Source organism: Argentina silus, assembly GCF_951799395.1.
Source record: "Argentina silus genome assembly, chromosome: 16".
Lineage (NCBI taxonomy): Eukaryota > Metazoa > Chordata > Actinopteri > Argentiniformes > Argentinidae > Argentina > Argentina silus.
In genome coordinates, this window is record NC_139670.1 from 11728127 (window position 1) to 11751422 (window position 23296).

The 23296-nt window shown below is 41.1% G+C and overlaps 2 protein-coding genes across 2 annotated transcripts; both read left to right on the forward strand.

The window, feature by feature from the left end:
• Positions 1 to 3376, forward strand: cd79b (CD79b molecule, immunoglobulin-associated beta). Its single transcript, XM_083688169.1, has 5 exons — positions 1 to 53; positions 639 to 953; positions 1626 to 1744; positions 1971 to 2024; positions 2820 to 3376. Exons 1-5 carry the CDS (start codon positions 2 to 4, stop codon positions 2907 to 2909), a joined length of 630 nt encoding a protein of 209 aa, XP_083544295.1. The 5' UTR covers position 1; the 3' UTR covers positions 2910 to 3376.
• A 1525-nt stretch (positions 3377 to 4901) lies between these two features.
• On the forward strand, positions 4902 to 21664 carry plekhm1 (pleckstrin homology domain containing, family M (with RUN domain) member 1). Its single transcript, XM_083687897.1, has 12 exons — positions 4902 to 5157; positions 5935 to 6024; positions 7290 to 7537; positions 9860 to 10516; positions 10898 to 11342; positions 13531 to 13705; positions 14479 to 15465; positions 15727 to 15872; positions 16953 to 17146; positions 17435 to 17498; positions 17683 to 17840; positions 18755 to 21664. The coding sequence occupies exons 2-12, from the start codon at positions 5971 to 5973 to the stop codon at positions 18861 to 18863; spliced, it is 3237 nt and encodes a 1078-aa protein (XP_083544023.1). The 5' UTR covers positions 4902 to 5157; positions 5935 to 5970; the 3' UTR covers positions 18864 to 21664.
• The last annotated feature ends 1632 nt before the right edge of the window (positions 21665 to 23296 follow it).

Sequence of the window (23296 nt, forward strand, 5' to 3'; positions counted from 1 at the left end):
CATGCACTGGCTACTGTTTGGATGTTGTGGGCTTGCCTTGGTGAACCTCTCAGGTAAGAGTATCATAATGAAGTTATCTTACTCTAATCATTTTCTTGGTATATCTGCATATGAATGAGGAAAAGAGTAGATTCTAGTATTCAACTTGAACCACACTATAGAATAAAATTCACTTGCTGATCAGTTCAAGTGTTGAGTTTTTGATGTTTACAAAAATATACTGCAGATAGTGTTTTGCATGTTATTTTTGCCTCAGGCCACAGCTTTGAGTTTCCTGCCCATCTGTGAGTGAATGAGGAAGTCACTGAACTTGCAGATGCAACACTGTGCATCTGCAATTAACATTAAATTATTTTAAATTATTTTAAATGACAAAATGCTGATGTAATGTAACTAACTACTCAACAAGGTAACAACTCATACTGTGTTTGTTCAGATTAGCTACTGGATGCTGGGTAACAAGCAAGATTGGTCTTTGATCATTCTTTAGACATACAATAGCAACGGTCAACCTCATGTCTTATGACAATTGCCATTTCATCAGGCTTTTAATTGTTTAGAGTGGGCTTTATGATTTAAGCTCAGTGCAACCTGTATCTCGTTGACTAAACCTTGTCTTGTCCTAATCCTCTCTCCAGTGAGTAGTACCATACAGGTTACCCAGAAGCCACGTTTCTACGGGGTGAAAATGAATCGCAGAGTAGTAATATACTGTATAAGTTCGAATGGAAACCAGCCTGCGCAGGTGGAGTGGTACAAGGCCCCAGAGTACAACACAGCGCCAGAGTGGAGGGAGAGGGTGACGGTGAAGGCTAAGCGTGTCTCCATGCGGAACAAGGGTGTGACGAAAACTGCTTCCATCAGCCTCTGGAACCTGGTGACAGAGGACAGTGGAGTGTACTTCTGCAAAATAAACAATATCTGGGGACCAGGAACAGAGTTGCAAGTGATTAGTAAGTCTGACAGGAATGGTAGAGTATATGATAGTGTTTTAAAGCAATAGTGCACTTTATGATACATGATATGTACCTTGGCTATGGTCAATTCGTGAAGACAGTTGTAAGATATTAAATTCCCTTACTGAGATACTTTATAGCAATATCTTATTGAGTCAGCATTGCCATAGGGCCCCATTCATTCTGAAAATATATCTAAATTAGAAAATACGCAATTTCAACCTCCTGTCACACTCGAATGTCTCTCTGAATTGTATGTCTGCTTTTGATTTCTGACTGGCCATAATCCAGTTATGAATTTTGGTGATGTTATCAAAACATACACATTCAAAAGTGGATTACAGCACAATAAAATGACATTGCTAAATCTGAAGACATAAGACTAACTAGAGAGGTTGGATTGGCTTGTTTGTGGGGCTCTATGGCAAAACATTGCTATCAAGTATCTCATTAAGGGAACAAAATAAATATAAAAAACTGTCTTGGTGATTTGACCACAGCCATGTGACATCCTGTAGCAGAAAATAAAGTGCGCTATTGTTTTATGCAAAGTACACACATAAAGCCCATAGGAGATGTTATACAAGTCACACCACCCGACACTCAATTACAAAGTCAATAGTCCTCATTAACCAATAGTTTGCAAATGTTCTGTCTCTCTCTCTAAAGGACCCACTAACCTTGAAGTAGCAGTACGGAGGAGTAAGATGAAGGATGCTTTAATCTTTGTCCAGGCCTTACTATTAACCCTGTGTGTTGTCGCTCCACTGCTGTGCAAACAAACCTTGGTTAGTAGCATGGCACCATCAATGTGGATCAAGCTAAGCAAAGCAGTAGTTTAACTCCTTCACTTAGACAGAGCTAATGACATTTTTTGTTCAGCTGTTGCTACAAAAGTGGAGAACAATACATGTTTATGTGTACTATAAATGGCCCAGTTTAGATAAGAGATGCACAAGTGTCTACAATTGAACACTTGATGGAGTGACTCATATGTGTCACATTATCTTCTAGATGAAAAAAGAGGACGCGATCTATGAGGAGCCTGAACATGATCACATCTATGAGGTATGTGGGGATGTTGATGGTAATTAAAAGGGCTTTTGGTGCATTTTGACAAAATTAGAGCAAATTCACTTATACTGTCAATCCTCGCTCAACTGCTATGCTGCAATGGTGTATCAGTGTGGTTTATTTAAGGAAAGCAAGATGTGAGGGTTTGAGTCACCTTTTACGTTCTGTATGGTTTTGCATTCAAATGGAATTGACCCGTAACTTCAGACATGATCAGCCCTCTGTGACAAACAGGAAACAGTAAACGGTCCTCACAGCTGTCTCTTCTCTCTCTCTCTCTCTCTCTCTCTCTCTCTCTCTCTCTCTCTCTCTCTCTCTCTCTCTGCTGTTGTTTTCATTGTCAGGTGACTTCCAAATGTTTCCATTTCACCATTGGTTTGTTGATGTTTTCTTGTTGAGCATGCAGCCATCAACTAGTTCCTAGCATGTGGTCAAAATTGCCTCAAAGTAACATCAGTTACAGGTCGACAGTTGACAAGTTCTCAGAACACTCCCATTCACTGCTCCAGCTATGTTTCTGTAGGTTGTGTTAGGGGTCTTTTGGTGTTTTAGAGGAAGTAAATTGGAGCCAATATTGATCATAAGCAGAGAGTATTTTTCATTATTTGAAAATACAGAAAATATCACTCACAATGGCTTTAAAATTATTATCCAAAATCTTTTACCAAAAGCCTCAATATCATTTATGGCAAAAACATCTTTGATCCCCCAGAGCTTAAAATGATTGTGTACACTAAACATGTATTTTCCCAGTACATCCAATCTGAGTTTTCTCTGTCTTCGGCACAGGGTTTGGAGATAGAGCACTGCGGTGGCGGTTTGTATGAGGACATCTCAGTGTATGCCCAGCCTGAGCCAGATGTTCCCTGGGAGGAGTGAGCTGGAGTGAGCTGGATTGCGCTGTCCAATCATTCCCAGAACCTTGGTGTATGTGTGACTCATATAGGCCATATATGTATATGTCTCATCAGCAGTGTTTGGCAAAGGAACATTGAAATGACAGTACTGTACTGTGATGGTTAAAGTAGCCTATAGAATGTGATTTACGGTCAATGATATGCTCAGATCACTGACAGAGATCACCGACTTGGCTCAGATGACCACAATTACTGTATTTACGTTGTAGTTTCACATACTGTTTTATATGTATTTCTATATATATTTCATGTAATGTGTTTAAGTAATACAGATAGTTTGTGAGTCAATTTGTGATACAAATCTCTCTTTCCATAATATTTTTTGACAATTTGTTTGAGTCAGTGTTTTTCTTTTCACGGATATTGTGTTGGTGATGTTATTTTTCCATTCTTATTCTTATAAAAATTGATTACTGAGTAGTTTCATCTTATTGTACTAAATTAAAAAATGTGTACAGTAAGGAACATCAGATTTTTGTCCTTTGAAATGCACCCATCACACTTGCACAATAAAATGCACAATAAACACCACTAGATGTCTCTATTGCTCTGAGGAAGGACATATTAACTAATTTATATGTGTGATTAGAGCAAATTACAGGCTCAGTCTAATAGATTGATATTTCTCTTGATATAATACTTTATGCCAATTGTGTTGTGTAATTAGTCCTTAAAACAGGCTTGGTCATTTTTAGCTCCTGTGTATTGCTTTGGAGAATAATTGCAGACAAGGTCAAGTTTGACTGTCTCAACCACACCAGTTTAGCCACAAAACACAAGGTTTGCACAGTTGCAGGTAAAGCACCCGTTTCGTTTCATGTGAAATGTGAGTTGCTCAGCTGGCTGGCTCACTGAGCAATCTACAGTATAGTAGTTTTCGTGTACATTTCCAAACTGAACAAGTGTCCAGTAAACATGTTGTCCCACGCGAATGATGTAGTGACCCTCTATAAAAGAAGAGTGATGGAGAAACCTGTGAATGAAGCAAGCCATTTATTCATAAACGTTTTCTATGACACTCTGGTTGTCTGTGTTTTATAGCATGTGTCCCCATTGCGTACAGGAAGGGCTTTTCTCTTGGTGCGATCACCTTCTGTGAACAAAGACAAAAATATTTTGGCCGCCATTAGGCTACTATTGTACAAACTCTGTATGCCTTTACTTCAAACAGAAATTTCACCAATACAATAGTCTAAGACAAAGTATTGGCACAGCCAATATTTCAATCAGTCTTGCTTCTTACTGCTTTGTGTTGATTTCTCAAAATATTATTCCAAAATTCGTTAGCTAAAACAACATATTTGCACTGGCAAATTATTTGGTTACAAATGTGGCAAGAAAACAAGATTACACAACTCTGGTTTCTGTATTGATATTGGCCAAGTTTCGCTATTAAATTATGCTGCATAACAGACTTCACTCACAAAACAATTACAAACCCTTCTGGGGCAATACTATACCAAATACTATACCAAATATTATATGGTTATGATTGATATATATTTGTTAATATGATTATCATATTTGTTGTGGTCCCTTGACCCTATTTACCATGTTTAAATAAATAAATCAAGTCTAATTTGGGTGCTCTTATTTTGAACAAATTCTCATTTACATAAATGTACATTGACCGGAAGTAGATGGGCGGAGTTCCACTATTGGAGCTCAGAGAACACAGATGGACAAGATATACTTGCTAACTCATACCAGTACCTTGTTAACAACCAAGGAATCGTTAAAGTGCAGATGGTTTAGCTATCCCCAACGTTATTACTGAACAATACACCTAACCCTGTTCCCCAAATGCGACACTGTTCCATTGCCTTCCAGTAAAAAAAAAAAAACACTTTGTCTGCTTAGCGTCAAATTTCAGCCGGGACGGAAGAAGGGGCGGAGTTGTGTCTCTCGCTTCGCACACTCTGTACGGCTTCAGTAGTTGCTCAAGATCCCATGATGCATCAGTCCTCTCAACTGAGCCTGATTAGTTCGCAAAGATGCTAACCCAAGATTGCAGACACCTTTGAATTATTTTATTTTTTTTGCTAGCTATGTTTATATTCATGACACAGCATGTCTCAATGTGTTGCGGTCAACATAACTAGATAGCTGATCAAACAGAGCCACAGCAACGGGGGGAAAAAATCGTAACAGTACGTAGCTACATCCGCGACTGCTTTGCCTTTTGAGCAGCACAAGTCAACATAACACAGGTGAGCCAGTGCTTGTCCCTTCTAAATCATGTTAATGTTGGTTTTCAGCTTGTTGCACATTTGGTTATCTATGTAACGAGCTACTTATTTTTGTTGAGAGCTTTGTTTTAGAGTGTGTATATTTACACTCATACTCTGCCTAGGCTATGGGCATAGCTATAGTGGTGTAGTCATTTCGTCACCTATTTCCTGACGAGGTTTAGATCTCTTTGGTATAGCACATCTCAACACTAGAGCATTTCAATATGACATGTCAAAAGACGTTGATTAGTAGCTAGCTATACTCTAAACAAGGGATGGGCTCCAGCCACACTGCTTCTGACACACACACACACACACACACACACACACACACACACACACACACACACACACACGTATGTTCTCATGACTAGTACTCACTGTACCCTTCATTCAGGAAGTTATGTTCGCCATTGCACTGGTGTCATTTGTGCAGAGTGACTACTTCCTTTACTGTCAACACAAACTGCTCAGTATTACGCCACTATAGAATGTTATCCACTCACTGATGTTCCAAAACAAATGCAGAGCCAAACAGTAGCTTAGCACAGCATTCTGATGATGTCCACAATTGTGGTGTGATAGTACAGTTACTGAATTGTGTACTAGCCTATAAGTATGTCAAATGTCACTTGAATATATACAAAGTAAAGGTCTGGCAATTCCAAACCTAACTAACAGCATGTTTATCAGTGTGTTGTTGTTGATTGAGCTTGTGGTTGAAGTCACATGACACAGAAGGGATATGTGTTACAGCACACCATGTGGGAGTAAACCATCTCTGGAGGCACGATGCTAGCTACACAGACACCAGATACGGGGCCAGAGGTAAAAGACGTCAAACAGGTAATAGACTACTGTTGCGTGACACTAAAAATGTGTCTAAACACATCTACAGATGTCTGCTACAGATGTCTGCTTATGCACTTTAGTCTACAATGTGGATAGTAAATAATATGCTGTCAAGTTTGCAAGTTATACTGTGTCAATTTTTGCCGGACACAATGAGTTAATGAGTCAAGGCTTAGAGTCTCATGAGGAAAACCAAAAGGCGTGTGATAAAAAGGGCTTTTGCATGTGTACAGTACAGTAATGAGCAGAGTAAGGCTGTACTCTGAATGTACCAGAATGATTGACACAAATAATATTAGTCGCTTTTTTGAGAGTCTGCAAGTAGTTTTGGACATATTTCCACAATGAATGGGCCCAAAATGTGACCACTCTATATCTAAGGGGAAGCAAAATATGCAACTTAAATTTGTCAAGGTCAATCAACTACAGCCAAGGTCAGGGCCAATTCAGAAAAGAAGCATTGATAGCATATTTCATACAAATCATACAAATATTCATTGTCAGTTTTTGTAGAGAGTAAGCATGACAGGACCAGAAAAAGAAGTCAAAGCTATCAAAGTTGACAAACATGCCTAGAACATGCTTCAACAATCATGCCAAAACCTGTCCTATTCGGAGAGGGCTCAATCAGTTATCTATTTTGTATGTAATTACATAAGATGCACATGTTCTGTGGATATTTTGCCAGAGTCGGCTGACATCAGGTGACTTTCATGTTTGTCAGTAGGTACAAGGTTATGTTTCATATTCACGTGGCCAATGACTCCTGTGTCACAGTGATGACACATCTTTTCTGTTTCTGATGTCAGAGGACGTCGATTCCCATCTTGTGTCACACGAGTTGTTAGTTCTGAGAGGTCATCTTGGAACAGCTCCAGTGATGTAGAACTTGAGCCTAGTTTGTCACTATGTTCATAGTTTTACATAAAAGAACACAAGACCCACACACAATATTGCTGCCATACCCTATAGCAACAGGTGATGCCGCCTCTGATCAAAACGTTGCAATAAAGGTGGTTTGGGGGAGCAATATGCTGTAGTTTGCATGCACCATGCAAATGCATTTGTCTGTATGCATTTTTCTTTCCTGTAGCACCTAGACCATTGTGATATGCGTATGACACTATTGATTTCAATGTCACATTTACAATATGTCATTCAAATTGAGAACTTTTTAGAGTCTACTTCCCTTATTAAAGGGAACCTGAACGTAACAATCTAGTATTCATTCTGTTTACCCATTTTCACCGTATCACTAGTGGATTGAAGAGAAGTTGGCGCTGTCACTCAAGGCCCTGCAGAAGCGCTATGTGACGACTGATGCCGCGGTGACCAGTGAGGATGGAGACGCCAACCACCTGTGCTGCGCCCTAGAGGCCGTCTTCATCCACGGCATCAGAAGCAAATATGTTCATTCTGAGGCGGCGGGGCGCAGCAGGAAAGGGGGGTCCTGTGGACCACTCCCCCAACCAGTGTTCTGGAGCCTGCTCAAGACTGTCACTCACCAGTGAGTACAAGCCTAAAGACAAATGATAAGGGGGCGTTACTGGGGTGCTCACCACCTCTATTACAGTTTGTCAGTCTTAATTACTGACTTGTCATAAGCATGCTGATGATGATGATGTTTGTATAATTTACAATGGAAGCAAGCAAATCATGTGGCAGATCAGTTTGAGTTTGAGTTTAAGTTAAGATAATGTAGATGCATTTGTATTCTATTTTAGCACAGCTACACGTAACAGACATCCAATTCAGTGAGTTGGATGGTTGGATTGAGGGCACAATGTAGCCTGTGTGTGTGTGTGTGTGTGTGTGTGTGTGTGTGTGTGTGTACATGATAGGGCTGACCCCATGGCGTTGACAAATAAGATATGCAGTTGACTCAAGTCATCTCAGTCGAATTGTCGCAAGTAATAGAAAGAGAGTGGAAAAAGCTGCCGAACTGTCCGTTTCAACTTGCCAGAGGTGTCATAGCTAGTCACTGTCAATAATAATATTGACCAAACACTGACCAAAATATGACACATCAGCAACATTTCTGCTGTACAGTAAACATGTTGTCCCCCACAAATGATGTAACGTCCCTCTATAAAATGAGAGTTGTGGAGAAACCTCTGAATGAAGCATGTTTATTCATAAACCTTTTACTATGACTCTGGTTGCCTGTCTTTTACAGTGCTGTGTCCCTGTTGTGTGTAGCCAGACTGACAATTTTTAAATTTGTGCTGCTTATTTGATTATTATCATTCTTGCTTCTTACAGATTTGCAATATATAATTCCCAAAGGCTATATGCATACTGCATTAGGCCACACTCCTAACTCTCCACTTTGCACCCTATTATAACGTGTTTAATGACGTCACCTCGAAACTCCTAAACAATCTCTGTGGCAAGACGCATCTTTCACTGTAGTTTTGTCAAGATTATGCCAAACAGTCATTTCGTCATTTCGTAAATGTCCCATCTGTATGGCTAGACCCGTCATTCACCCAAGTTTCATCAAAATTGTCTTAGTGGTGTCGGAGAAAAAGCTTGTGACATACGAACGGAGAGGGACTGAATCAAAGTCCCTTCTCATTTTCATCGGTGGGGGACAATAACACCAGTAAATACCAGCTACCCCCAGCTTGATGCGTATAGGTTGCGGAAAAAAAAACTGAACAGAGACATTTTCTCAGTAACAATTGATTTGATTTTTGTATTTCTAACTTATCGTCGATGATATGCGGACAGCCCTGGTACATGACAGGGTTTAGGTCAATGTGCAGTATTGAGTATGGATGTTAATGATTAACTGTTATTCGGTTAACCACACACTAGAAATGTAACTGGTTATGCTTATCGGTTGATTTGATTAATTCAGTGGAATTACATTGGCTGATTAGTATTTTTGTTGTTAGAGGGCATAGCTTTGATAAAATATTTGAAAGCACATCTTGTGCAATCCTACCTAGTTTTCAACATAGCAACCGTTTGGTTGTAAGTCGGCCTGTCTGCTTTTTTATGAGAGAAATTACTTAAAATACATCTGTCCTACCTGAGTTTGTTCACTTTGGTGTTGTCTTTGGTGTAATAATGGACAAACTGGCGCGGGAAAGTTTGTGAAGCTCTCACAAACCACCTGATGCATTGTTGAGATGTTCGCTGGTATGTTTCTCTTCCCCAGAGAGGAATGAATAATTAGCCCTCTGACACTTCAGCCCAATTTGCTAGTAAGGTCTGGTGGACCAAAGTATCAAACTTGGCTTCCGTTTACCCATACAAAGATCAGGAAACACTCCTGACGCGAAGCCTTTGGCTTTACCTCGCATCAATCATCTCCCACAGCACTTCCCTCCAGTGCTTGCACACCACACGTTATGTCACCAAACCATGCCTTGCAGTTGTGTGATTTGCTAAAATCAAGTAATGACAAATGCTTTACTCAGTAAGTTTAACTCCAGGTTTGAGTCGTTGTTATTTCAGGCTTATATGAGCTGACATGGTTAAATTATTCCAAACCTGCAGAAAAGCATGAGTGAATCATGTAGACAAAATATTAAGAGAGATATACTGATGCAAGATTTCACCTCAGCTGCTTTCTCCTCATCCTTAAGCCAGTTTAGCCTGCCTGCCTACAGCCCATGCATTTGTGTTTTTTGTGGGCCACATCTTTTATATTTTTAGAACGCTTTAGTTGGTTGTTAACTGGTTAATGAGTTTTGGTTAGGTGAAAACAAAAATAACCAACATCTTTATTTGAGTGAATTTAAATTTAAATTGACCCCACACCTGATACAACAGAGTGTTTTAATAACGGAATGTAATAATTGCCTCATGGTCCCCTCAGTGATGTCATCACAGAGCTGGAGCGGCTGAGTTTCGTGGGCACAGATGTGGGCCGCTGCAGGGCCTGGCTGCGCCTGGCCCTCAACCACGGCCTGGTGGAGTGCTACCTGGCCTCACTGTTCCGCGAGGGCTCCAAGCTGCAGGCCCACTACCAGCCCTCCGCCCTGCTCCTGGACCCAGAGAAACGCGAGGTGCTGCTCACCTACATTCAGGGCTTGGCCTCTCTCTCCTTCAACCTCTCCTACAAGTCGGCCGTGCTCAACGAGTGGACCACCACCCCTTTAGCTCTCGCTGGTCTGTGCCCCCCCAGCCTGGCAGACGCCTTTGACCTCTCCAACAACAGTGGTGTTGTTTCCAAGCCCAAGGAATCCTGGGATACTGTCTCACAGTCGTCGGGAGGGTCAGATACCGTGGAGGTGCAGCGAGGAGGGCCTGGGGTGCTGGGGAGGGGGACTGTTGGTGTGGCAGGGGGCAGGACCCTTCTGAATTCATCCAATTTGAGCCTGGACACCTCAGGGTCATCCCAGCTCTCATCCAGCCTAAGCTCAGACAGCCTGCTGCAGGGTCAAGACCCAAGGAGCCCAGACAGGGAACCCTGGCCATGTGACCTGGACATATCCGCTAACCTGGAGAGCAATGCCATGAGGCCTCCTAAAGAGTGAGTCATGCGTGTGTTTGTGTATGTGGCTGTGTGTGTGACTTTTATTGTATTTAGGCCCTTTAAACCCGGCTAAAACCAAACCACTTCAGAGTTACTGTGTGCTTGCTCAGTTGGCTTATCATATTTTTGAGATATCTTCAAGCAAGGATTTAGATGACAAGGATTGTGAATATGCCAAAGTATGAGGTTTGATGTTATCATGTGAAAAGTCCAGCTCTAATCATCTCCTGGGGTAGGTGGAATACTAGGCCAATGGCCAGGCTCAACTTTGCAAACTCTGCCAACCTGATGCCCAGGCAGAACGGAATCAAATGTGCCTAAAAGAAGTTCAGTAAAAGTGTTTTCCAACTGAATGTTTTCCTTTCTGTCATTACCTAGAGAGAGTGGCCACTCCAGTCAGGATTCCATGCGTGAAGACTCTTATGTCTCCAGCTTTGGTCCGGACCACCTCTCTGAGACCACCGCCTTCAGTGGTTCAGACAGCGAGACCCAGGGCCCTGCTACACCTCTCACAGACCACTCTGACTCACCTTCGCTGGTCCCAGACCAGGAGTCGTCATCCATAACAACCCATGGCCCTTCAGAAGTACATTTTGATGTCTACTCTGAAGTGAGCGCACACTCTGAACTACCCTCCTGTCTCAATAACCCAGTGGAGAGAGGACCAGCCACCCCTAACCTCCCTGTCACTGAGATTCCACAGAATACAGGAGAGAAGAAGATGGAAAATTGTGCACAGAGTGCCTTAGAGGCTTCAGGGAACAAGGGCGTACATCACTCTGCTAGCATGCTTAGCAGAAAGATGTCTGCAGACTCCCTGCCAGTAAGTTCAAGGCCTAATTTATCCTCCTCTCTTTCTCCCCCTCTCTTGAACCATCTGAGTCTGACTCTCATCAGGTGATTGACCTGACCGTAAGTTCTTCAACTATCCATGGAAGTTTGCAACCCTGTCCCTTACACAATTTTTATGATCTAGTAAGCATAACAAAAGCATACATGTTTCAATGCAGTGTTGAATACATAGTGTATACAGTGTATTCCAACATATTGTTGACATGACAAGGCGAAAACAGGATTTTAGTAATTTCAGTAAATACAGAAATACCTCATGTACATAAATATTCAGACCCTTTGCTATGACACTCTTAAAATTAGCTAAAATGCAAAGATGTCATCAACAAATCACTCAATAAGTTGAATTGAGTCCATCTTAATGCAAGGATAATAGTTCATGTCATTTTGGAATTAATATCTTTGTTTTTATAGGGTCTTTGATTTGCATAGGAATCAATTACACACTGTGCGGATCAGATTGTCATTACAAACTGAGCAAATGGAGAGGAACAAAACTGCTCTGGAATGCAACCCTAAGGCCTGGGGAGACTTACAAAAATCGACAAAGTTGAATGATGGAAAGGAAAAAGCACAGTCGATGGGACAACATCATCTCAGTCACTCTACAAAATTGGTCTATAACCAAGTGGCCAAAAAGAATCCCTTAATGGAAAATAATTTATCTCATATCCATAATTGTGTTTGCAACAATGAATTCAAGTGATAGAGCAAAGAAAGTGGCTGGAAATTTGGTTTTACTACAAAGCATTAAGTTTGGTGCAAATCCAGCACATGCAAATGCAGTTTCCGCACCATCTCTCGTGTGAATAATAGTGGTAGCTGCATCAAGTTATGGGTATGTTTTTCACTGGCAGGGACTGGGGAGTTTGTCAGGATCAAGAGAATATTATGAAATTTGCTGAGTTGGTAGTGACATCCTAATCTACACAGTGTGTAATTGATTCCTATGCAAATCAGAGACCCTATAAAAAAATAAGATATTAATTCCAAAATTACATGAACTATTATCCTTGCATTAAGATGGACTCAATTCAACTTAATGAGTAATTTGTTGATGACATTTTTGCATTTAAGCTAATTTTAAGAGTGTCATAGCAAAGGGTCTGAATACTTATGTACATGAGGTATTTCTGTATTTCAATTTGAATAAATATACTGAAATTTAAAAAAAACATGTTTTCGCTTTATCATTCTGGGGTATTGTGCGTGGATTGATGGCACATTATTTTAATTTAATCCATTTTAAATTGAGTCTATAACACAACAAAATGTGGAAAAAGTGAAGGGGTCTGAATACTTTCCGAAGGCACTATAACAGTATTACATGGTTAGCTAATTGTTATGATTTCCATCAAAAACGTTAATGTTAGCTAGAAAGACTTGAGCCACAATATTAGCTAGCTAGCAGGGTTGCTGTTAGGAAATTTTAGTATTCGTCAACGTGACCAGCAACATTTCTATTTACCGGACAATTTAACAAACATCATATGGATTGCATGCATGCGTAACAAAATAGTGCACTGTTAGACAATTAGACAACAAATCATTCAGAAGCTCAACCACTGACAAACAACTTTAAACTATTATTTTAACTATTAATACTAACACTTTATATTAGGAAAAGCTGACTTAGGCCAGTGGACAGAGTGGTGCGGATTGAGATGTAGAGCAGTGGAGACTATGAAATTGCAATCAAACCATCAGATCAGTCTCAATAGTCCTGCTGCCCGAATATAGAAGTTTTGTTTTTCATGCTTTTTGTATTGTTATCTCAAATACAGCATCTGGGCCACTTTTTTCTTTAGGATGTGCGCATACCACTTAGCTAAACAAAATGGAAATATTGACAGATATCAGATGTCAAGAAAATCTGATATCATGAAATGGGGGTTGAAGGGTGAGAAAAGCCGCTCTACCCCAGCCATGGAGCTAGCACCTCGAGTTGCATTGCATGATTGTTTCATGATCGTCAGATACAACCGTTTGTAAATAGAAACTAGGACAAAGATTGACTGTCCTGATAAGGTAATCACACCCAACAGAAGGACACGGGCAGTAGAATTGTCCCATCGGGAATAGGAAATTAATTAGCAACCAGTCTTAATATGGAGGACAGTCTTTGTGTCATCACCTATTAAGACCTCCTTTCCCATCAGCATTCCCACTCCTGGATCTCGGAGGATGACTTCTATAAGCCACACAATGAGGAGCAGACCGACCCCGATGAATCACTAGGTGTTGCCCCGGCACGTGTGAACGGGATGAGCTCTTCCCCACCAGAGCCCAAGAGCCCCCAGTCGCCCCCCAGCGTGGTTCACCGCAGGCAGATCGGTAGGCTACAGAACACAGGGTCAAACCCACACAATGAATGTATAAGCTGTCGTTAGCCATTGATATAGTCAAATGTTTTTGACCTGATGGTTAAGGTTAGAATTGAGGGCTGGATAATCTGATGACTAGATCTGTGGTGCAGGGCTACTATATACTATAACAATATCATGGGACCTCAATCATGAGTTGACAGTATGCAAGTGTTTACAGTTCCTTGTTTTAGCCTTTGTTGAAGTAGGCATGAGCTTTGTAACACTTTAGCTTTAGGGAAGTAAGAGGAATCCTTTCAATGCTCCCTGTCAATTTAGGAAAAGACTGCAATTCATGGCTTCTTTTTTTTTTAGCAGATCTAAATGAGAGATTATGTGTTAAAAAAAATGTTAGTGCCTCTTAGTAGTGATAGTAGTCCTGTTGCTTCCTTTTTAGGTGTACTTCCTACTTTTTGCTTACAATTTCACATAATTTTGAACAGGTTGTCTTTCTGGTACTTCCTCCTTATGGCTCTGTGAACTTTGTTTTGAACATATGTGTTGTCTAATTTCATTTTATAATCAGACCTGTCATTCCAGTTTTACCTATTCAGAAAAACGTTTCAATGAGGAATGGGGATGTGCTATATCTTTCACAGTCCCAAGTAAAAAAAAAGATCCCTTTTGAAATGTGTTTTTAAAAAAAGTGAGACCTTTCTTACCATTACCTAGCTGTGTTCCTTGGCTAATTTTTCCCTTCTCTTTTTATGTATCTTTTCCTTTTTCTTTCCCCCTGTCCTGCAGGCCTTTCCAACCCTTTCCGTGGGCTGCTGAAGCTGGGCCACCTGGAACGTCGAGGTGCAGTGGGCATGTGGCGTGATTACTACTGTGAGCTCTCGCCTTTTGAGTTCCGCCTTTACCTGAATGCAGAGGAGCGCACCTGCTCTGACAACTGCTCCCTGCTGCGCTGCGAGGATGCCCGTGTCACCTTACCTGATGGCCGCTTCGAGCTGGCCTTCCCCGGGAAAAAGCTTTACTTGCGGGCAGCCAATCAAGATGAGGCAGAGGACTGGGTGGACCGCATTGCTGAAGCCGTCAACAAGTGCCGCCCGCTGCCCCGCAATGAGCAGTGGGAAGTGCTGCAGCCCACCAACAACGAGAGCAGCACCACCCCGAAAGAGCTGCCATATTCCTTGCTGTCATCCCCCTGCCCTGCTCCCACTAGCCCTGAGCGAAATGTGTTAGAGGAGCAGGGAGCCGGAAAAGAGCAGCAGCCGTCACTAGAGCTGGACTGGAAGCGGTCCACCGACCCTGAATCGGACGCCATTAAGGAGGCGGTGCTGTACCTGTCCTCAGACACAGAGGCATGCACCTGGGACCCTTTGGTCCTCTCCCTCTCCTTAGAGGCTCTGAAAGGCTTCAGGGTCCAGGAGGGGCGGAAGATGCTGCGCTTCTCCCACCCTATCGAGAAGATCCGGGACGTGGTCCCTGACGTTTCACTAGGGGGTCCAGCCTTTTTTAAAGTTCTCATGGCCAAGGACATGCTCAAGCTGAGGGCAGAGACCCCAGAGGAGGCACGAGCATGGAGGGGCCTCATCAGGGCGGCCCTGGACTCATACTTGGAGAGTGTAGATGACGGAGGGTCTGAGGGATCTGGGGCGACCCCAGGAGCGGGTGGAAACATCCACAGACTAGTGCAGCACAGACTGAAGGGGGGCGGGTTGCTGCTGGCCAATCTTTGCACGGTTCCCACGGAGAAGGGATTGGATGCTCAGAGCTTCAAATGTGCAGGTGGCTCTAAATTTTGTGAATAATTCAATAATTTATCATTATCATTTTCATGTTTTAATCAGCCATCGGATATATCGGATTGCAACAGGTATGATGCAAAACATATGTAGGTCTGGCCTACTCCCCAAAAGCTGTAACCAACATAGCATGCCATCTCCCTCTGCTATTTGTTTGAGATGTCTTGATTTTGGAGACTAGTGTTTTCATGTATACTGTAGCATACATGATGTCTGTCTGTTTACACCTCTCTTCTCTTTGTAGGATGCTCAAAGCAGATAGGCCTCTCCTTGGGGAAAGCCAGGCTGTGTGAATTCTCCGGCCACTACTACTGCGACTCCTGTCACCACGGTGACACCATTCTCATCCCTTCCCGCATGGTGCACAACTGGGACCTCACACCGCGGGAGGTGAGTCTCCAACAGGTCTACCCCCCCCACACACACACACACACACTTCTTCTTTTGGGATCCCTCATTGTTGAGGAAGATTACAGGTCCGGGTTGTGATGTTGTGATGTAGGTCTGGCTAGTCATGGGTGTGAAGGAGGCTGCCTAGACTGAGGCATAACACAGGCCTTACTTCACAGCCATAACTTGATAGAGATAATCATTTTCCCTGACATAAACCCTTACCCTAACCTTAACCTAACCAATTCCTAATGTTAACCATCATTTGAACTGTTAGCGTTTCAAACTGTGCAACTTCTGAGTTAGCGAAAATGGCCAACCGCTCAAATATAGCCAAGAAAATCGAGTAGAGGCTGATTTATGTTAGCCAACCAGAGCCCAGAATCCTGTTGTGTTGTAGCCTTTATTCTTGGCCTTTGTCTTGCCTCCCTAGACCTAGAGCTGGCACAGTATTTGTATATAACTGTGTAATCAACGGTTATGAGACACCTGTGAAAAAAAACAAAAAACTTTTAAGTATAAATAACATTTTAAAAATCAACTTCAAGTAGATATAAATAAAATACTAGAAAGTCAGTAAAAAACTGCTGCTTGTCTCATCAGAATTGTCCATTTCCGAAATTACTGGCCTCTTTGCCTATAATATTAATGCTCTAGAAATCATTGTTGTTCAGCGACCCACTAGCCTTCCACTCCCATGACCAAATACGTGGTTTAATTGCTTGTTTAATTGCTCACGCCTTACATAGTTTATTTGGTAAAACAGGTTATAAGGGTTATTTGCATGACAATTAATTGCTATCCAAAAATACATGATTTTCACAGCCCTACCTAGACCCATCTGTGACCCACAGACCATGTCATGGTGGGGGCAAGGATGATCTTTACTGGTGGGTGGGTTGGTTTTTCCTGCCTTGGTTTTACCCAGTGGGACTTACACACTTACTGTACATATTTATTATTAACCTTTCACATTAGGATTAAATAACTACTGTTTTTACTGGCTCAATATTACATTACAGTATTTGTTGTTAAGTTGCTCTCGCATATGTTCTTTGCCTTGTTTGTGTATGTGTAAAGGTCTCCAGACAGGCCCTAAAGCTGCTGGCTCAGATAGAGCAGGAGCCCCTGTTCAACCTTGATTGTTTGAACCCTGACCTATGGGAGCACGCCGAACCCATGGCACAAGCTCAAAGCCTCCGGCAGAGGCTACGCCTCCTAGGGGACTACCTGCTCACTTGCCGCAGCGGAGCCTGCAAGAAAGCCCAGGCCAAGTATGTGTGTGTGTGTTGGGGGGGGGGGGGGGGGGGTAAATGGAGGATATCCAGTACCATAGCCGCAGCATCCTTTAGTATAAGGAAAACCAAGATTATTCACCAAAGTTAACAATCAAACACATTGTTCTTAGTTTCTGATATACAACCCAATTTTTTGTTTATGATCGACGTCTGGGTAGGAGATGGCTTGAAAAACAATACTGTGATAATTTCAACACACATATATTTCACTAAGAACAAAAGTTATCTCACCATAGTAAAAACCAATGTGTCGTTCCTCTTAAGATTGGACCAGCGGACATACCTGTTGGAATCAAGTCATCTCTACAGTGTAATGGACTTAAGACAGGTATCTACTATGCATTTCTTGTCACAGAAATAAAACACATCTTCACCTCCAAAATTAGACCGTCAGAAACAAAGTGGATTGATTTGAACATTTAATAGGCTTTAAATGGTTGTCTTTAGAAAACACACGCTTAAATCGAAAATCTTTAACCCCCTTTTGGGCGCGTGCATGTGTGTGTGGTTAGATAGCGGATGGACAGTATGCGGCCTATCTGAACACGCTGATCCAGTTTGCCTCCAACCACGTCCACCACTGTGACCTTTGCACCCAGAGGGGCTTCATCTGCCAGATCTGCAACGCCAACGACATCATCTTCCCCTTCCAGTTTGACATCACCGCCAGGTAGAGCCCTGTTTCTCTGAATTCAGCAGGAACTATTAGGCTTTAAACCATGACTTGTATGCTGGGCATACATTACATAACTTCTAAAATCTTAATATCGGAGAGCCTTTCACATTTTGTGATCACCCTTGCCAAAATGTTGCTGTCACTCTTTTGAAGATGTGCGTTCTCACACTAAAATATTGAATTCATACATTCACATACAGTGCCCTGCACTAGTATTTGGACAGTGAAACATGCTTTTGGCTCTATACTCCAAAAGTTTGGATTTGAAATCAAACAATTAATATCAGGTTAAAGTACAGATTGGCAGTTTTTATTTGAGGGTATAATATTGGCTTCACCATTTAGAAACAACAACACTTTACATAGTCAATGTCTAGTCTTGATTCTAGGCTTTCCATTTGCTTTGGAGTCTGCTATTGGTGTCCGTCAACATGAGGACCAAAGAGGTGTCAATGAAAATCAAGGAAGCCATTATTATGAGGCTGAAAAATCTGAAAAAAGTCAATTGAAACACAGCACAAACCTAAGGTATACCAAAATCAACAGTTTGACACTAGTGAGCACAACAATCACAAACAGCCTGGTAGACCAAGGAAGACACTCTCCAGAGACTACTATCCGCAGGAGACTGCACCAACAGAACTACAGAGGCTACACTGCAAGGTGCAAACAACTAGCTGGCCTCAAAAACAGGATGGCCAGGTTACAGTTTGCTTTAACACTACACAAGTAACAACCAAAAGTTCTGCATCCATCCATAAATCAAAGGTTTAGTTTTTGCCAAGACTTCTCAGCTCTCTCAACTGGTATGAACTCAAATGGTATCAACCTCAACCAATATTTTACACTTGTACCTACCTCATATCTTCTTGTCTCTCCTCTTACATACTCCTTTCTCTCTTCCTCAGGTGTAAAGAGTGTAAGTCTGTGTTTCATTCAGCCTGCAAGGCCCAGTCATCCTCCTGTCCACGTTGCCTGCGTCTCCAGAGGTACCTGGAGAGGGATCTACAAGACTGACCCTCACAGAACTGTTCTATATGACTCACTGTGCTTTCTGCAGGTGCATCCTGTCTTGTGGCATTCCTACAGAAATCCACGAAAAGACAACAATATCAGACATTGATGTTCTGCTTCACCTTTTTCTACATTAACTAACCTCAAGTGCAATTATGAAGTGTGACTGGACCAACAACTGGCCAAACACGACTGATGGAACTGGATGTTGTGAAAGCCAGGGACTACCCTACTTCCACTACTTTTATATACATCTATTCAGCGCTATTAACATTATTATTAACATTAAGTTGCAAGGCTGGCGTTCTTCCTGACCTCAGAAATATTTGTGTTTATCACAAGTGTCCAAGCCAAGGAATCAAATGAAGGATAGCATCCCTGTGAATGGTGATGCCAAGAATCTCCTTTATGTTAATTTTTAAAGTGAATTTTATGCATCAATGTTCTCATCAGTTGGTGGCATAAAGTGTTTTTTACTCAATGTTCTACAAGACGGGGTACATACTGTACAAACACCTGCAAAAACAGCACTTGAAACTCTTAGACTGTGCCTTTATTTTAATTAAAATGTTACTCTTAAAATTATACTTTTCAATTGATTGTAGTACAGTATGTTCAGCATGCAACGCTACTGAGATAGTGCCAAAAGTTGATTTTAGATGTCAGGCACAGCAGACCTGGGTCGAAATACTTCTGTATTTAAGTATTTGCACGTAAAATGTTGATCCAAATAGTATTTGATCATGTAAAAATAAATAGCCCACGCTATATTCTCTGGTCTGTTGCATCTCCTTTTTTGAAAGTCTCTGGCAGTGATGCCCTGGTTTTTCTATGACGTCATATCCCATAGTCTACCTTTAATAAGTGTGATATCAGGGTTTTCTTGTTCTAAAAGTTCTGAAAACTGATATCAGCCATTTTAACTTGGATATCGTCCATGTTTATTTGATATTGTAAAAATGTTCACAAACATTTTTTTTATATCAAGAACTGGACTTGATATCATGTATTTAAAATACTTGAAATACTATTTCGACCCAGGTCTGTTATACAGTACTTTTGCATCAAAGCCAAGATGATGTCAATTTTGTGAGTACTCGTGACTTTTTACATCGTATTGAGAAGGTTAAATTATTTATGAATGTTCTTAATGTGATAATGTCTGACCATCAGCTGCTATGACCTCATGAGGAAACATTATTTTGTCTTAAAGTTATGATAACTAATTATTAAGATGTCATGGGATCACAACAATACTAAAACAATATTATACGATAGAATAAAAAAATGTTTACCCACTTATTATGTTATAACCTGGCACATACGATTTAGCCTTTGCTCCTGAGCTACAAGGCTAATTATTCTGGGTACTGTCTTTTTAAAGTAGTTTAAAGTAGCACAATATGTAATGAAGGGGCATGCGGTTGGAATAACACCTTTTCGAACTGAAACTATCGTGTCTCAGTTTTAGTTGACACTGCACGCTACTTGATTTGCCAGTGAAAGGTCTCACCCCACAAACAAAAGTTAACCGATCGGGCTCGTTTTCCAAAAGCCTGTGGCGCTACTAACATCGCTAAAGCTTCGTTAGTCCATCGTTATATCTTTCAACTGTTTAACAAACACTCTTCACTACGTGGTTGGTTAAAACTCTTGTTTGTCTCTTTGCAATCAACAAGACCGAACGTTTGATCTTAGTCGGGGTTTCTACAAGGTCGTTTGGGAAATACACTTCTACAAGTTAATTTGGGGAACATACAAGTTCAATCGTTCTCATGAACGAACAATCATTAAATCCCTTTTTTATTTGTTTTCTGGAAACAGAACCCTGTCCGGCCCCCTCCAGATCACAGCATACTAGCTTGCTATGGTACTAAGTGATCTGGACTCCAGGTAAATTATGTTATGCTGCCAGTATGATAAGCCATAGGAAAAACTGATTTAATTAGCAAAATTGCTCAAAGTTGTACTGCTGTGGGAAGTTCAGCTTCCTAGTGACTGACTTCTAAATGTTTCTCGATATTCAAATGATTTTGTTTTGTTTTTTGGTCATTTGCATCTTAACACATTGGCATGATTGTTGTGATTCGCTGGAATCAAGTAATGACACACTTTACTCAGTAAATTCACTCCCACTAGAATGTCGTTGTTGTTATTCCTGGTTTATACAGTATGTGCTGTGCGCAATAGCCTTGGGATGAGGTTAATTAAAAGTACACTCTCTGTAGAGTGATATGACAATAGAAGGACCGGGAGAACCTGCCAGTCGCATAGCCATTGGCTTAATCGGCTTAATATACCAACCAATAATCTCCCAATGACTTCAGAAATATTTCAGCTTCATCCTAGCAAGACGTGTCACTCGTAGCGATTCTGTAGGCGCACAAGCACAGCAGCTCAACGTGAGTGCCATGTTGGAAAAAGGCTGGCGGAGAATTGTCTTGAATTTGGCTAGAGATTTCTGCCAGTAGTTGCCCGGCTATTCTGTGGCTTTGTCATACTGCTGAGTCTACCTTTAAGCAAAGTCCTGGACCTCTTTCAATTAAGATCTGGACCAGGAAACCAGCTCTTGGTTTTGTAGCCACCCAGACGTTGTCAGAATGCTCTCACTCCACTCTTTTTGAATTCTTGAATGTATAGTTGTGACAAATTATTTTACAATTCATCCTTTGGGTAAAGACGAAATAAAATTGAAATGGAAGGAAATGATAATTTTATGAAACTGGTTACAAAATCATTACCTTAATCCGTACCGTTATGTCTCTCTTTTATCCATAATTTGTATGACATAATGGTAATTTTATATGCACATTATTATTATTGATTAATATGAGAATAAAGAAATGTCTATGAAAGTTATTACTCTCTATAGTCTCTTTTTTTTTTATTGCCAAAACGTTTTGTGATATTGTTTAATTCATTCATGCATTCATTGAAAATCAGTGACCACTACTAATATAAATATTGTTCAAGTTATCATGAATCCTGACCTTGAGAGGGTTACTAACTGGCATATGGTCAGCACTAAAACTACCAAGGCTTAATTGACGAGGGGACTGATTTAGTTAACTAGGCTAGCATTTACAACCTGACTGGGTGAAGACAGTATTAACTGGGAGTGAAATATGTCAGCTTGTCTGTCTGTCAAGCCCCAGTGCGAGAGTACTCCAACTTCTGTTCTCAGACCATTGAGCCAGAGCATTGACACTCTCTGGGCCAGCAGATTGTCATCTTTGGGTATTGAAAATGTGTCTATTCAAAATGTATAATTCCTTGGAAAAGAAAATGTACAAGAAACTTTAAACCGTGAGCAGGTGCCTTTAATTAAACCCAAGAATATGTCGGCTACAGGGTTAGGGTTACAACTGAGTTCAAACTTCAACTTTCCAGAATGCACTGCCTGTGTAATAAACTCTAAATGTTTCCCCAATTCTCCATTGGACCCCACTCATTCTCTCTGCTTCCTTTTCTGCCCTTTCCAGTCCAAATAGGGCACTGTGAGCAGTTTTACCATATTAATAGGCCAGCAACATTTTGTATGATACAGCTCATGGTCGAAACGTGCCTCATTCACATTCTACAAGTTTTGCCGATCAGGTTGTTACTAAAGATGAGCTGAAATACCAAAATATTTTCGTTCAGTCAATTCTTCTTTGGAAATGCTGTTTCATGAGGGTAATTAGGATATTCGAGAAGCAGGTGCCACAGGGCTCTGTTCTTGGTTACTATTGTCCAGACAAAGCTCTGTCAGCTGAAGTTGCTTTTAAATGTTGAAAAGACAAAGTTGATGTTTTTCACAAAATCTAAGACTAAACCTCACTCTCTTCCATGTATAGTCACTATGCAGGACAAGTAAATATAAAGAGTAGCAACTTATAAGTACTTGGGTTTCTTGATAGATGTGTCTCACTTTTAAACCCCACATTGAAGGTCTTGTGAAAATAGCTCAGGCTCAAGTTGTTGTTTTGTTTCGAAATAAGTCCACTACTCTCATGCCTGGAATTGATTATGGTGATATCGTGTACAACCACTATGTTATTCTGCTGTCAAATGTCACCAGAATTGCTTGTTTAACAGGTGATCTCTGGGTACAACATTCACAACATTTTAGGCAGCGCCCCCTCACAAAATATAGTTCCTACGTCCCTGATAATGACCCCTATGGGTGGGATTTAGACCCAGCAAGAATTTGTATGACCTCTCTTTGAGAGCTTTTATTTTGAAATGTTCGCCAAACCGGAAGTTCCCTTAATTCTGTAGAAGGCTATGCAAATGTAAACGTATAAAGATAGATTTTGTTAGCTAGCAAACAGCCTAGACTCAAACACCTACATTTTACACAAGAGGTGGCAGTGTCACTACGAATGAACTCAGCTGCTACTTTATTGATTCTGACTGAGAGTATAATTTGAAAGTAGCTAGCTAGCTCCATTGAC